At 47.9% G+C, this 12,078-nt stretch overlaps 1 protein-coding gene across 1 annotated transcript in view; it reads right to left on the bottom strand.

The window, feature by feature from the left end:
* Positions 1 to 12,078, bottom strand: part of DSCAML1 (DS cell adhesion molecule like 1) — a gene marked incomplete at both ends in the record, with an annotated part of 340,933 nt that overhangs the window by 33,777 nt on the left and 295,078 nt on the right. The window contains 3 exons of the mRNA XM_079708702.1: positions 373 to 613; positions 5,773 to 5,843; positions 7,073 to 7,240. Of these exons, the coding sequence (XP_079564828.1) occupies positions 373 to 613; positions 5,773 to 5,843; positions 7,073 to 7,240 (480 nt within the window). The remainder of the gene's footprint in view (positions 1 to 372; positions 614 to 5,772; positions 5,844 to 7,072; positions 7,241 to 12,078) is intronic.

Below are 12,078 nucleotides of genomic sequence, written 5' to 3'. Positions count from 1 at the left end.
GATGGGTGAGGGACCAGAATGAGGCAGGAGGAAAAGGCAGAGGGAGAAGCACGGACGGAGCGTCAGACAGGTGCACAGACAGGCGCTCAGACAGGCCAATAGATCAATAGAGAGACCGAAGGGCAGAGCATGAGCCAGCGATGGATAGACAGCCAGCCAATGGATGGAGAGGCCCGGAGTGCTAAATGGACCAAGCATCCCTCAAGGACCCAATGGGTGAGAGGAGATGGAGGGATCCAGGGAGCCTGTGTGGACCACAGGACCACGACGGGGCTCAGGAGCAGGGAAGGGCCCCGAGCCCTCCCTGGCAGCCCTGGCTCTGCCCACAGCTGAGATCTGTACCCGCTCGCTACCCTCTACTAGTGCCCTCACCATCCTCCAGGGTGGTGGCATTGATCTCGCTGGATGAGGGCCCCGTGCCAGCCCGATTGAAGGCCTGGACCACCACCCCATATTGGGCGAACTTCTTGAGGTTGTCCAGGGTGTAGACCTCGCTGTCTCCAGTGGCCTTCATCTCCACGATGCTGTACTGCCCATTGCTGCCAGGGCTGTTCTCTCTGTAGCCGATCTGGTAGCCCCGGATGACGCCGTTCTGCAGCTCCTTCTTGGGTGCCTGTGAGTATGGGGTGGGGTGGGGAGGAGACAGACACAGTGACATTCTTAGAGGATGCTCTTTAAAAAAAAAATAAATTTGTTTATTTATTATTTATTTTTGGCTGCATTGGGTCTTCGTTGCTGCCTGTGGGCTTTCTCTAGTTGCGGTGAGCGGAGGCTACTCTTCATTGCGGTGCGCGGGCTTCTCATTGCGGTGGGCGGGCTTCTCATTGCGGTGGCTTCTCTTGTTGCGGAGCACGGGCTCTAGGTGTGCGGGCTCAGTAGTTGTGGCTCACGGGCTCCAGAGCGCAGGCTCAGTAGTTGTGGCGTACGGGCTCAGTAGTTGTGTGGTACAGGCTTAGTTGCTCCGCGGCATGTGGGATCTTCCCACGCCTGGGCTCGAACCCGTGTCCCCTGCATTGGCAGGCGGATTCTTAACCACTGCACCACCAGGGAAGCCCTGAGAGGATGATCTTAAAACCAAAGTCAGATCATGTCACTCCCTTGCTTCCAAGCCTTCAAAGGCTCCCATCTCACCCAGAGTCAAGGCCAAAGTCCTTACAATGGCTACAAAACCCTACATGATCTGACCCCACCCCCATGCCTCTTGGACCCATCTCCTCTCCCCTATGCTTCCTATGCTCCTGCACACACCTCTCTGCTGTTCACACCAGGCACATTTCCATCTAGGGGAACACTCTTTCCTTGGACACCTACATGGCTCGCCTCCTCGACATTGTGGTGTCCTTGCTGAAATGCCGCCTTCTTAATGAGGCCTTCCCTAAGCTCTTCGTGTAAGAGTGCTCCCTGCCTTCTGTCTAGTGCTCCTTACATTTCTTCCTGGTTTTATTTTTCTCCATGGCAGTAGTGTCATCTGACATTCTATAGAGTTTACTTATGTCTTTGACTATCTGTCCCCGTTGGGATGTAAGTGCCGTGGGGATGAGGAGTGTTGCCTATTTTGTTCTCAGTGTCTAGAATGGTGCCTGGCATGTAATAGGCCTTCAATACATATTTATTGAATAAATGAATGGGTGAATGAATGAATGAATAGGGATATCATTTGGCATGGGCTCAGGGGCCCGGGAGAAATGCAACAGCAGACAAAACGTAACCCGATGGAGAGAGAGGTAGGTAATTAGTTTGAATAAAAAGAGAGAGTCCCAAGATACCACTTCATACCCACTAGAATGGCTATTATCAAAAAATGAAAAATCACAACTGTTGGTGAGGATGTGGAGACATTGGAACCCCTGTGCATTGCTGGTGGGAATGTAAAATGGTGCAGCCACTGTGGAAAGTGGTTTGGCAGTTCCTCGAAAAGTTAAACATAGAATTACCCTATGATCCAGCAATTCCATTTCTGAGTATATACACAGAAGAATTGAAAGTAGGGATTTGGAGAGGTATTTCTACACCCATATGCATAGCTGCATTCTTCACAGCAGCCAAAAGGTGGAAGCAACCCAAGTGTGCACAGATAAATGAATGGATAAACAGAATGTGGTCTATACATGCAATGGAATAGTATTCAGCCTTAAAAAGGAATGCAGTTCTGATATATGCTACAGCATAGAGGAACCTTGAAACTATGTTAAGTGAAATAAGCCAGACACAAAAGGACAAATATCGTATGATGCTTCTCTGAGGTACTTAGAATAGGCAAATTTAGAGACACAGAAAGTAGAATAGAGATTACTAGGGGCTGAGGATGGCTGGGTGGGGAGTTAGTGTTTAATGGGCACAGAGTTTCTGTTTGGGATCATGAGAAAGTTCTGGAGGTGGACAGTGGTGACGGTTGCTTCTAACACATGAACATGGTTAAAATGTTCAGTTTTACGTAAATACAATGGTATGTATATTTTACCACAAGTTAAAAAAAAAAGAGTCCTTGACTCTGATGTAGGCCCAGCTCCTCTTGGAGCTGGATTGCCCTTGACATCCTGGCCAACAGCTGGGGTGTGTTGAGAGCTGAGGCCTGAAGCCAGCTCCTGGATGGAGGGACAGAGATGGGCAAGGACAGGCCGGTGACAAAGGGGCACTTCGGAGCTCTGCCTGGGCCGTCTGGAATGAAGGACTGATCCCAGCTGGCCAGGGAAAGGGAGAAAACTCCACTGGCATCAGCCTGGAGGGTGGGAAACATACTCTCACCCCCAGCTTGAACCCTGATACCCAACCAGCCATACACATAGGTGTTCTGAGAGAGAACACATCAGCAGGTAAACACTCACCAACACAGACATTCTTATACATGATCACACACACACACACACACACACACACACACACACACACACACTGGATCCCAATATATCCCTTCACATCCAGACCCATCAAAGCAAACATCCCAATCCACACCTACCCATGGCCAGAAACATTTAGACCCACAAATAGAAACTGGCTCTTTTAATGAGGGGGCCTGCCCGTCTATATACTGAGAGAGAGCACACACCCCAGTGCATATAAAAACAGCTTGAATCAGGGTTTTAAAGACAATGCAGTTAATTTAAAAGCCCACCTTTTATTGTACTAAAAAACAGTGTGAGGAGAAACAATTAAGTTAGTAAAACAGCCCGTTTTTTAAAATTCAATGAATGTTTAAAATGAAGTGCATTTTTAAGCTCACTGTTAATGCAATAAAATGAAGTTTTTAATTTAACATAATTGTTTTGAACTCATTAACTAGGTGTGCGTGTATTTAATTGACTTGACTTTTTGTTAATGCCTGAATAATGTTTCTCTCTGTACTTGGGCAGTCCTGTTTGCTAGTTTGTAAGGGGGCAAATTTCTGAATCTGGGTTCGTATCTACACACTCACACATTCAGACAGACATCTATTATAGACACAAATATATCTGCAAGGTGCCCTTGTTTTCGCACTGACATATACTCTCCTATTACATACCCACGTCCGTATTGAAACACACTGATATATACATCAGTACACAATGACACATATGCCTACATACACAGAGCCGCCTACACCATGATATACACCTGTATATGTGTGATATACACAGTACCACATCAAAATGTCCTGGCAGAGGCCTTGGATAGGCATTCAGGCATACCCTGCTACATACACAGAGATATTCACATATTGTTATAAATCTTGGCACATGTTCCCTCCCTCCCTCTCTCTCCCCTCTCCCCGATACTGCCGCACCGCCCCGCAAACAGGCACACTCAGGATTTAAATCAGTCTTAACAATATTTCTCTGAAGCATTAAGAAATCAATAGGGCTGATTGCAAATTTATGTCATAAAGCCGTGGTGATCCATCTCGTGGAAAGAGTCTTAACATGAAGTGACTTATCTTTCAAGTGAATCTTTATTTTTCATTAATCTGTTTCTTGGTGTTAAAAAAAAAAATCCCCTGAGAAGTCAGCCCCAAATTTATTGACGGGCTCGTTCATTCTGAAGTTCTAACTTTCTAATCAATTTTAGTTTTCATTATGAGACTTTGGAGAAATAAATCTGATTCTAAATTTTTATCAACCTCCAGGTCGGAGCTTTGTAGCCAAATGTCTCGGTGGTTTACATACTTATTCAGCCCTGCTCCACCTCCAGGCTTCCTTGGAGTATTCTCAGGAAATGGGTGCAGAGTCAGGATGCAGACAAGACTTGGGGACTAGACTCCAGGCTTCACCCCCAGTTTCTGAGAGAAGCCCTGGCACCCAGATCTGAACCTGGAGGGAACCATGGCTCTGGAGGTATCTGCTAGGAGGACTGGTTCCCCGGGGAGGACCAAATGCCCAGCCTCTGTCCCACCTTTATCCTGGTCCTTTCTCTGGGGAGGGAAGGAACCAGGCTCTGTTGCCTTGTGTGTGTGTATGTGTGTGTGTATGTGTATGTCCGTGTGTGTCGTGTGTGTATATATGCCCAGGCATGTAGTCTTTTTAGGAAAAATATGATTAGGCCCTTCTGAATCTCCTATTCTTGAGTCTACCTTTTTGAAGGGCCCAGAAGGAGGACTAAAGCACCTGGACTTTTCCCACCAGGAGTTCAAGTCAGAAGATGACCTTGGACTCTGATCCCAGATGTAGATGAGGCAGCCCCCCCAAGCCCCACTGTTGAGATGGGAGAGATCCAAGAAGAAGAACATGGATGGGACTCAGAAAACTCTCTGTTCCTGACCTCCATACAGTAGGCTCTGGTGAGGAGACTGGGCAGGGGCTCCAGACTCTGTGCACTGGAGTTCTGCACCTGTCACGACTTGAATGACCATGGAAGTCACCTTGCGTCTCTACACCGTGGCCTCCTCTGATGGGTGGGGATAAAAATACCTCTTCTGTCCACTCCACAGGAATAGAGGGTCAGATAAATTAGTGCAAGAAAATACTCAGACACTGGAAAATGCGGTGCAACAGGAAGCCATCAAGGACGGGCAGCCCTTCTGTGCCCATGGCAAGGATGCAGCAATGAGGCCAGAGTTACCCAGGAAAGCATTTCTTGGTCCTGCTCAAGGTGATTCTGGTCTGTTTCTCTGCCCAGCTGTGGAATTGCCTCGAAGATTTCCCCTCAGTGACAGTCTTCAGATACCCTCTAGATTTACAAGTTTCTCCCCCTTAGAAAGGGCTGCAGCACATACTGGTTTGTTTTCTCTGCAGCTGCCCTCCCCCAGAGCTGGGGAGGGCAGTTATTTTTTAATCCTGACTTTATAGCGGAGGAAACAAAGCCCTGAAAAGACCAAGCTCCCTGTTCAATGCTTTACCATGAGAATATAGGGGGTGGCTTCACCCTACCTCCCAGCTCTAGTCACAGGGCCAAGATGAGGGTGAGACTCTGTCATTTCATCTCCCATAATCCACAGGGCCCCTTTGAAATTTACACATAATCAATTCTAACTCCAGACTTATTACAACGTGTGGGGTGTGTAGGACGGACCAGCATGGTGGAAGAACCATCTTCCCTCCTTGGCACTGACAAATTCTTCATCCCACCCTAGGCATGGGCCTCCATAAGAGAGTCAGGGTGGAGAAGGGAGTGGGGATTGGTGAGGAAACCAGTCCCTTTATCCTCCTCTCTTTCCACCCCTCCAACCTCATGGATTTAGCAATAAACAGGGTTGGGCACTGTAAGAGACCAGAGACTAGCCAGTCTGTTGGGGTTTCATTTGTAGATTGAGAGGGGAAGAAAGGAGGTATTTCAGAGGAAATTGCCTTTGAAGTTACTTACCTTCCAGGTAACTTGGATGCTCTGTGAGGTCACTGGCTGCAAGGTTACATCCATGGGGGGCCCATCAGGAGCTGGGGGGTGGTGGGGAGAAACAACATTATGAGTCAAGTCTTGGAAGAAGAGAGTCCTATGTTCTTACTCCCATGCTTGAGCTGGAGGACTGCTGGGGAGAAAGGAAAAGCTCGTCTACAGAAGCAGAGAACCTTTGTTTGAGTCCTTCTGAAATGATCATAGGGTTTAAATTTCCCCTTCATTCTCCATAATTTGCTGAAAATATAGCGAACAATGACTATGAAATACTACTCCACATCCAGCAGGCTGGCAAATATTTTTTAAAAGTTTGATAGTACAAAGTTCAGACAAGATATGAAGTGGCAGGGACTCTTGTACACTGATCATGAGAGAGCAAGTTGGTACAAAACTTTGGAAAACATTTTGGCATTTTTTTGGTTAAGGGTAGAAGTTTGTCCATCTGATGACTGTAACTCTACAACTGCTTATATCCCTTGGGGGGAATGAAAATACACAAATGGTACAGCTGTACTGATGACATGAAGCTCACAAAAAGAATATCGATCAAAACAAGGAAGACAGAGAGAATATATGAAGTATGATTTCATGCATATATTCTATTAGAAAATAGACAAAACTAAATGGCATGGGTTATGTGTACATACATTGTGGTGACAGTATAAAAAAGGAAAGGAAGGAAGTTGGGATACTGGTTACTTCAGGGGGAGAGGTTATAATTGAGAAAGGGCCTATGGAGGACCTCTGGTAAGTGGTAATGAGTGTTGGTTATACTAGTGTTTCTTTACTATTATTTGTAAAATGGAACATGTATGTTATATATACTTTTTTGTATTAATTTATATTTTGCGATGACAGGTAAGAGAAAATACAGCAAAGAAAATTTTGTTTAAACTTTCAGGAAAACTTCATGACAAAAATCACAGGAGGTAATCCAGGGCAGTAGCACCCCCATCCTTTGCGGATCTAGCATATCTGTCCTTTGCAGACAGGCTGCGGCCAAGTGAGTGGGGGCAGGACCATGGACAGCTCCCGAAAGCATTGCATCGGGAACCCCATCTGGAAAAGGTCAGCCGGAAGAATCTCCAATGATCCAGAGGCAGACACAAACACCTTGGAATCTCCCCCTTCTCCTCTTCTAACTGCAAGCCCACTGCCAGTGGACAGGGTGGGTGTGGCCCCAGATGTCCCGAGCCCATGCGCAGGGGTGGCTGGGCGAGACGCAGGGGTGGCTGGGGGAGGTGCAGGGGTGGCTGGGCGAGGTGCTCACCGGCCTCCTCAGTGCTGATGGTGAGCTCCTTGCTCGGCTCGCTGCGGCCAATCTTGTTGAAGGAATACATGCGGATGCTGTACACGGATGCCGGGTGCAAGTCCACGATGTTGGCCTGGTTGATGGTTGGGGAGATGTTGCGTGTGGACTGCTTGAAGTCCCAGGAATCTGGACAGAGGACACCCATTTCTAACCACAGCCAGGCAAACTCCAGGACCCCTCTCCAGCCTCAAGCAGCAGCACATCCCAACGTCAACTTAGATGCCTAGAAGAGGTCTAGTTCACAGAGACTGAAGCAAGACAGCCTTCACAACTTCACAGAGAACCAAAGGGTTCTGTTCCGTTAAGCTCAAGTGACCAAGGGATGCCTGAGGATGGGAGCAGCAAATGCGCCGCTTGGAAACTCAGGGAGCTTAACCCTTCTCTGCCCTGGGCCGCCTGGTGAACTCAAACCTCAGATGGGGGTCAGATGTTTCCTATGGTCCCTTCCAAGATCACCATTTGCTTGCTATTCCTGAGGGTCTGATTGGCCAGTGCCCTTGTTCCTGGTTTCTCAGACCACATCAGAGACCTGTTATAACTGTGAGACACCCCCTCAACCCATGATCCCAGTGCAAAGGGGGAAGCCAAGTCTTATACCCCTTTCTCCTCCTATGTGTGCTTCTGTATTGCCTTTCCCTGTGCATTTGTGTGGTGGTGGTCTTGACTGTTTCTTGGGTTGCCAGGGGGACAAACCATGTGCCAGAGTCCCTAGGCAAACCCTACCCTCTCTCTCACCAGCAAGAGAATGGTCTCTGGGTCTTTACAGTCAGAAGCCAACAAAGGGTGAGCATGTTCCCGATTCATCCAGGGGGACTGGCAGCCCATTCCAGGGCTAATGTTTAGCAAAACTGTAGAATGTGAAAAATACCAGATAAATACCACTCAGGGATACTGTGACAGGAAACACTCGGCATCTCCAGAGGAATCCAGTCATTCATTCAGTATATTTGTGCTGTGCACCTACTAGGGGATTCCAGACAGACATGGAAGGGGTTGCAGTCACAGCAACGCCTCAGCCTAGGACCTTCCAAACACAGAATTCATAACCAGATTACGTTATTGGCACTTTGCTTTGAAAAGAAACAAAAAGGCAAAGCACAAGGAAACTAGCTGATAGTGGGGCTTAAAAATCTTCCCAGGGCACGTCCTGGTGTGACTATTCAGTCTAATTTTCCATGTCTTTTAAATCCACAGTAGAGGATCCTGAAAATTCTCAGTAGAAAAGATTAAATTGTATTCACTCCAGTTTAACCCCTAAATCAGGGAGGGAGGCTAGCACATTCTAGAACAAATTTTAGGAGGACTTTTTTTTAAGCTAATGCCTGGTAAATCAGGAGAATTGGTTCACTCGAAAAGACTCTCCCATCCCCCCAGGTTCTGGTTAATTCAGGTCTTGACGTTTTTCAAAACACCACTTTTAGCCACACAGGCTTGGCATCTGTGAAGGGCACTGGCCCAGCTCCCCATCTGCAGTTTTGCATTTAATTCTTTGGTTTCATGAGCCAAAGTCACAAATGGCAGACAGTGGATGCTCAGAAAAACAGTATTTTCTCCTTGTCATTTAAAACACCCCAACTGCCCAAGAGTCACTATGGCTGGCAGGTTAAGCCAGAATTGCAAATATGCAGGCTCCTACTGCTGTGGGTACTGCTTTGGTTTGGGAGGAAATGGGCTAGCGATGCGGAGGCAGGTGTTCACTTCTCTCTGCGGCATTCTGGGAGCTGGTTCCAGTTCACACATCATACATGATTTGCCTGTGTTTACAGGAGAGGGACAGTGATCATGAGTCAGTGCATTCATTTTTGATGAGTGCGGCAGAGGAAGGAGACCACATGCGGTGTCTGAAAACAGAGGGGCTAAAGAAAAGAGGTGCTAATATTTATCAAGCACCTGTGATGTGCCAGGTGCAGTGATGGACACGATTTACTCTTCACCCCTTCCAATGACATCGGCACCATATCTCCACTGTATAGGTGATGCTCACGTCATCAAGGCCGATTTCTCACCTGGCCTTTCAGGTGTGTTCAACGCTTAGACCTCTCCCTTCCCGAAACACTTTTCTCTTGGGTTTCCTATTAAAACACTCTCTAGCTTTTCCTATTCTCTTGGGTCATCGCTTCACTTTGCAGGTGCATCTTTTTTACTTTACCATTAATGGTTCGGGTTCCTCAAGGCTCCATCCTAGGCTCTCCTCACTCCATACACTTTTCCCACCGTTGGCTTCTATTTCCATCTACACACAGATAAGCTCCCTGAAGGCAGGAACCATGTCTAAAACTTTGCCCATCTTTCCCACTTGGCACGCGTTGGGCACTTAAAACCCACTGTTGGTTTTAGATCAGAGCCACTTTGTTGTCCTGGACTTTGGACTCGCAGTTCCTCTGCATTTTGTAGTCACAAGAAATACCCTTTGCCTTTCCCTCCCTTGCCTCCTTCAACTGCCAGTCACAGGAAGGCTGGGGGGGGGGGGATGCCCCAGAGAGTGGCCTCCTTTTGCCCTGCTTTTGCCAGTCATTTGCAGGTGGATTTGCCCTTGTGTTCCCAAATCATCTTTGATGTTGGCACAAAATGGCTCTCTCCCCACAGCGCCTGCAGGCTAATGCATCAGAGTCAAATCTGGAGGTCTCTAGCTGATTTTCCATACTTGATCACTGCCATCTCTCTGACCTGAATAGCTGAAATCAGGGGCCCTATTTTCTTCCCTTTCCTTTTCAGCTCTCAGAGTACTGAGCTGGCTTTGGTGAATATTGTCTCTTTTAATATTCCCTTTCATATAAGCCTGGCTTACCCAGATTAACATATTTCATTAAGGGCTCTCTCTCCTTTTCTTCATCAAAGGGTATATGATGCAAAATATTCTTCTTAAAAAATAAGGAAGTGGCTGGGGAGATGTCAGTGCCTTCCACTCTGTGGGCTGCTTGCTGGGAGGGGACCTGGGGCCTTTGGTGTTTCAGGGGACACATTCACTGTAGAAGGGGGAGCAGTTTGGACAAAAGCCACATCTGGAGCATTTAGCTGCCTGTGCTTGGGAAACAAATCCATTCTGCATCTCTGATTTCCTCCTTGCATCACAGCTCTGAGCCCACCATGGCAATCTCCGCAGCACCGAGAAAAGGTTCCCTGGGTCACCACGACCACTCACCACATCCCAACACCAGACCCTCTCACAGCCCCACTCCAGCTCACACAGGACGCCACGCCACACCGGGCTGGCTCACCCCATGGTGGCTGACGGCGTGCGCCACGAGGCTGCCTTCTGGGCTTGGAGGGCCATCCTCAAAGAACCCATCCCTGCTCCTTGCTTGGAAAACAGGGGTGAAATGTGGTGTCTGCATTTTTAAATCTGCACGGCGCCATCTGATACATTTGTGTGGACGGTGCTATTTATCATTCAGCATTCATGTATTATTACTCTGCTGCCTGGGGCCAGGAGAAGTCAGCGTGAGCGGGATGGCTTAGAAAGGGCAGACTTGGTAATTTCCCTTGGAAAATTAGCATGATGAGCAACATGGCAGAAAACCTGGCAAAGGCACAGTCATAACACAGAAGGGGGTCAGGGGCAGATGGTCCAGACCCAGGATGGGTGTGGTCTGGGGCAAGAGGAAGAGGGGAAGGGAGAGTGGGGCACAGGATGGGGACCCATGGAGGGTTATTCTGTGTCAGGCTCTGTGCTAGGCACATGCACATAAGTCATCACATTCACATAATCCCTGCAGCCACCTTGGATTATGTGTTATTGTCTCCACTGATAGGTAGAGATGCCCAAAGACCTTAAGTTGCTTGCTAAAGATCATACAGCCCTGACACTTGGTCAACCCAAGTCTTCTGCTTTGAGAATTGTTCTTGTTCTACTATTCCACCTGCAGGCAGAAGATCTACTTAGACACACACACACACACACACACACACACACGCCCCTCCCTCCTTTGAGTCATCCATCTGTTCCCTAGGATACCTTTTACAGTTCTCATGTAATTCAGTTTGTGGTGTATTACACGTGATTGGATAGTGCTTTGTAATGGTCCTGGAAGTGCCTTCGTGTGTGTGTGTGTATGTATGTGCATGCGAGTGTGTGTACACAGTGTTTATTCTCACTCCAACTGCATTGTAAGCTCCAAGGGCAACACTCTGTCTCCGTGTTCTTTCTCGTTCCCTACCACATGGCTGGTGCATGATTCTGCAAGAATATTATTGGCACTCAGTACATGCTGCTGACTGACAGACACATATTTCAGCCTGCAAGTCCCACAGGACTATAAATTGCCACATGAAGTATTTGAGTTAGAAGGAGGAGAGGAACTTACATTTTTTAAAGGTTGACTATAGCCCCATGCTAGATGCTTCCTCTTTATTCCTCAAAACGATCCCACAAGGTAGGCATTACTGTTTCCCCCTCACAGACAAGGAAGCTGTGCTATGCTCACAGCATCTGCCTGACTCCAATATGGTAATTCACTGCAGTTCCCATGGGATTCCTTTTCCTAAGTGCCAGGATAGATGCCCGTCTGAGTGGGGCGGCCTGGAGTAGTCCCACCTAAAGACAGGAGAAAGGACCAGCCAGCTTCTCTGTGCTCTTGATCCTGTGATTTATTTTGCTTTTTTTTTTTTTTTTTTTTTTTTAACAGGTGCAAAGCCCTTGTGGATGGGAGAGTCTGAGGTTGAGTTTTCATTACCCTCCTCTTGCCATCCATCCTGGCTCTGGGGTGGGGTATGGCCATTCCTCATCTTTCAGGAGAGCCAGAGGGGGTTGGGGGAAGATGTGGATGAGCTCTGAAAATAGCATCTTCCCTGCCCACCTCTCCTTCTGCACTGCTCTCCAGATGTGTGATGTTCTCAGCTTCGCCCTGCTGAACAGTGCCCCAGGAAAGGTTTCCACACATTAGAGGGAGGTCAGTGGAGGGGGCCGGGTGGGCAACGGCGCAGCATGGGGGAGGAGGGCAGGGCGGCAGTCAAAAGGAGCAATA

Source organism: Hyperoodon ampullatus, assembly GCF_949752795.1.
Source record: "Hyperoodon ampullatus genome assembly, chromosome: 7".
Classification (NCBI taxonomy): Eukaryota; Metazoa; Chordata; class Mammalia; order Artiodactyla; family Ziphiidae; genus Hyperoodon; species Hyperoodon ampullatus.
The sequence above is the reverse complement of the archived record's forward strand: the minus strand, read 5'-3'. Positions and strand labels throughout refer to the sequence as shown.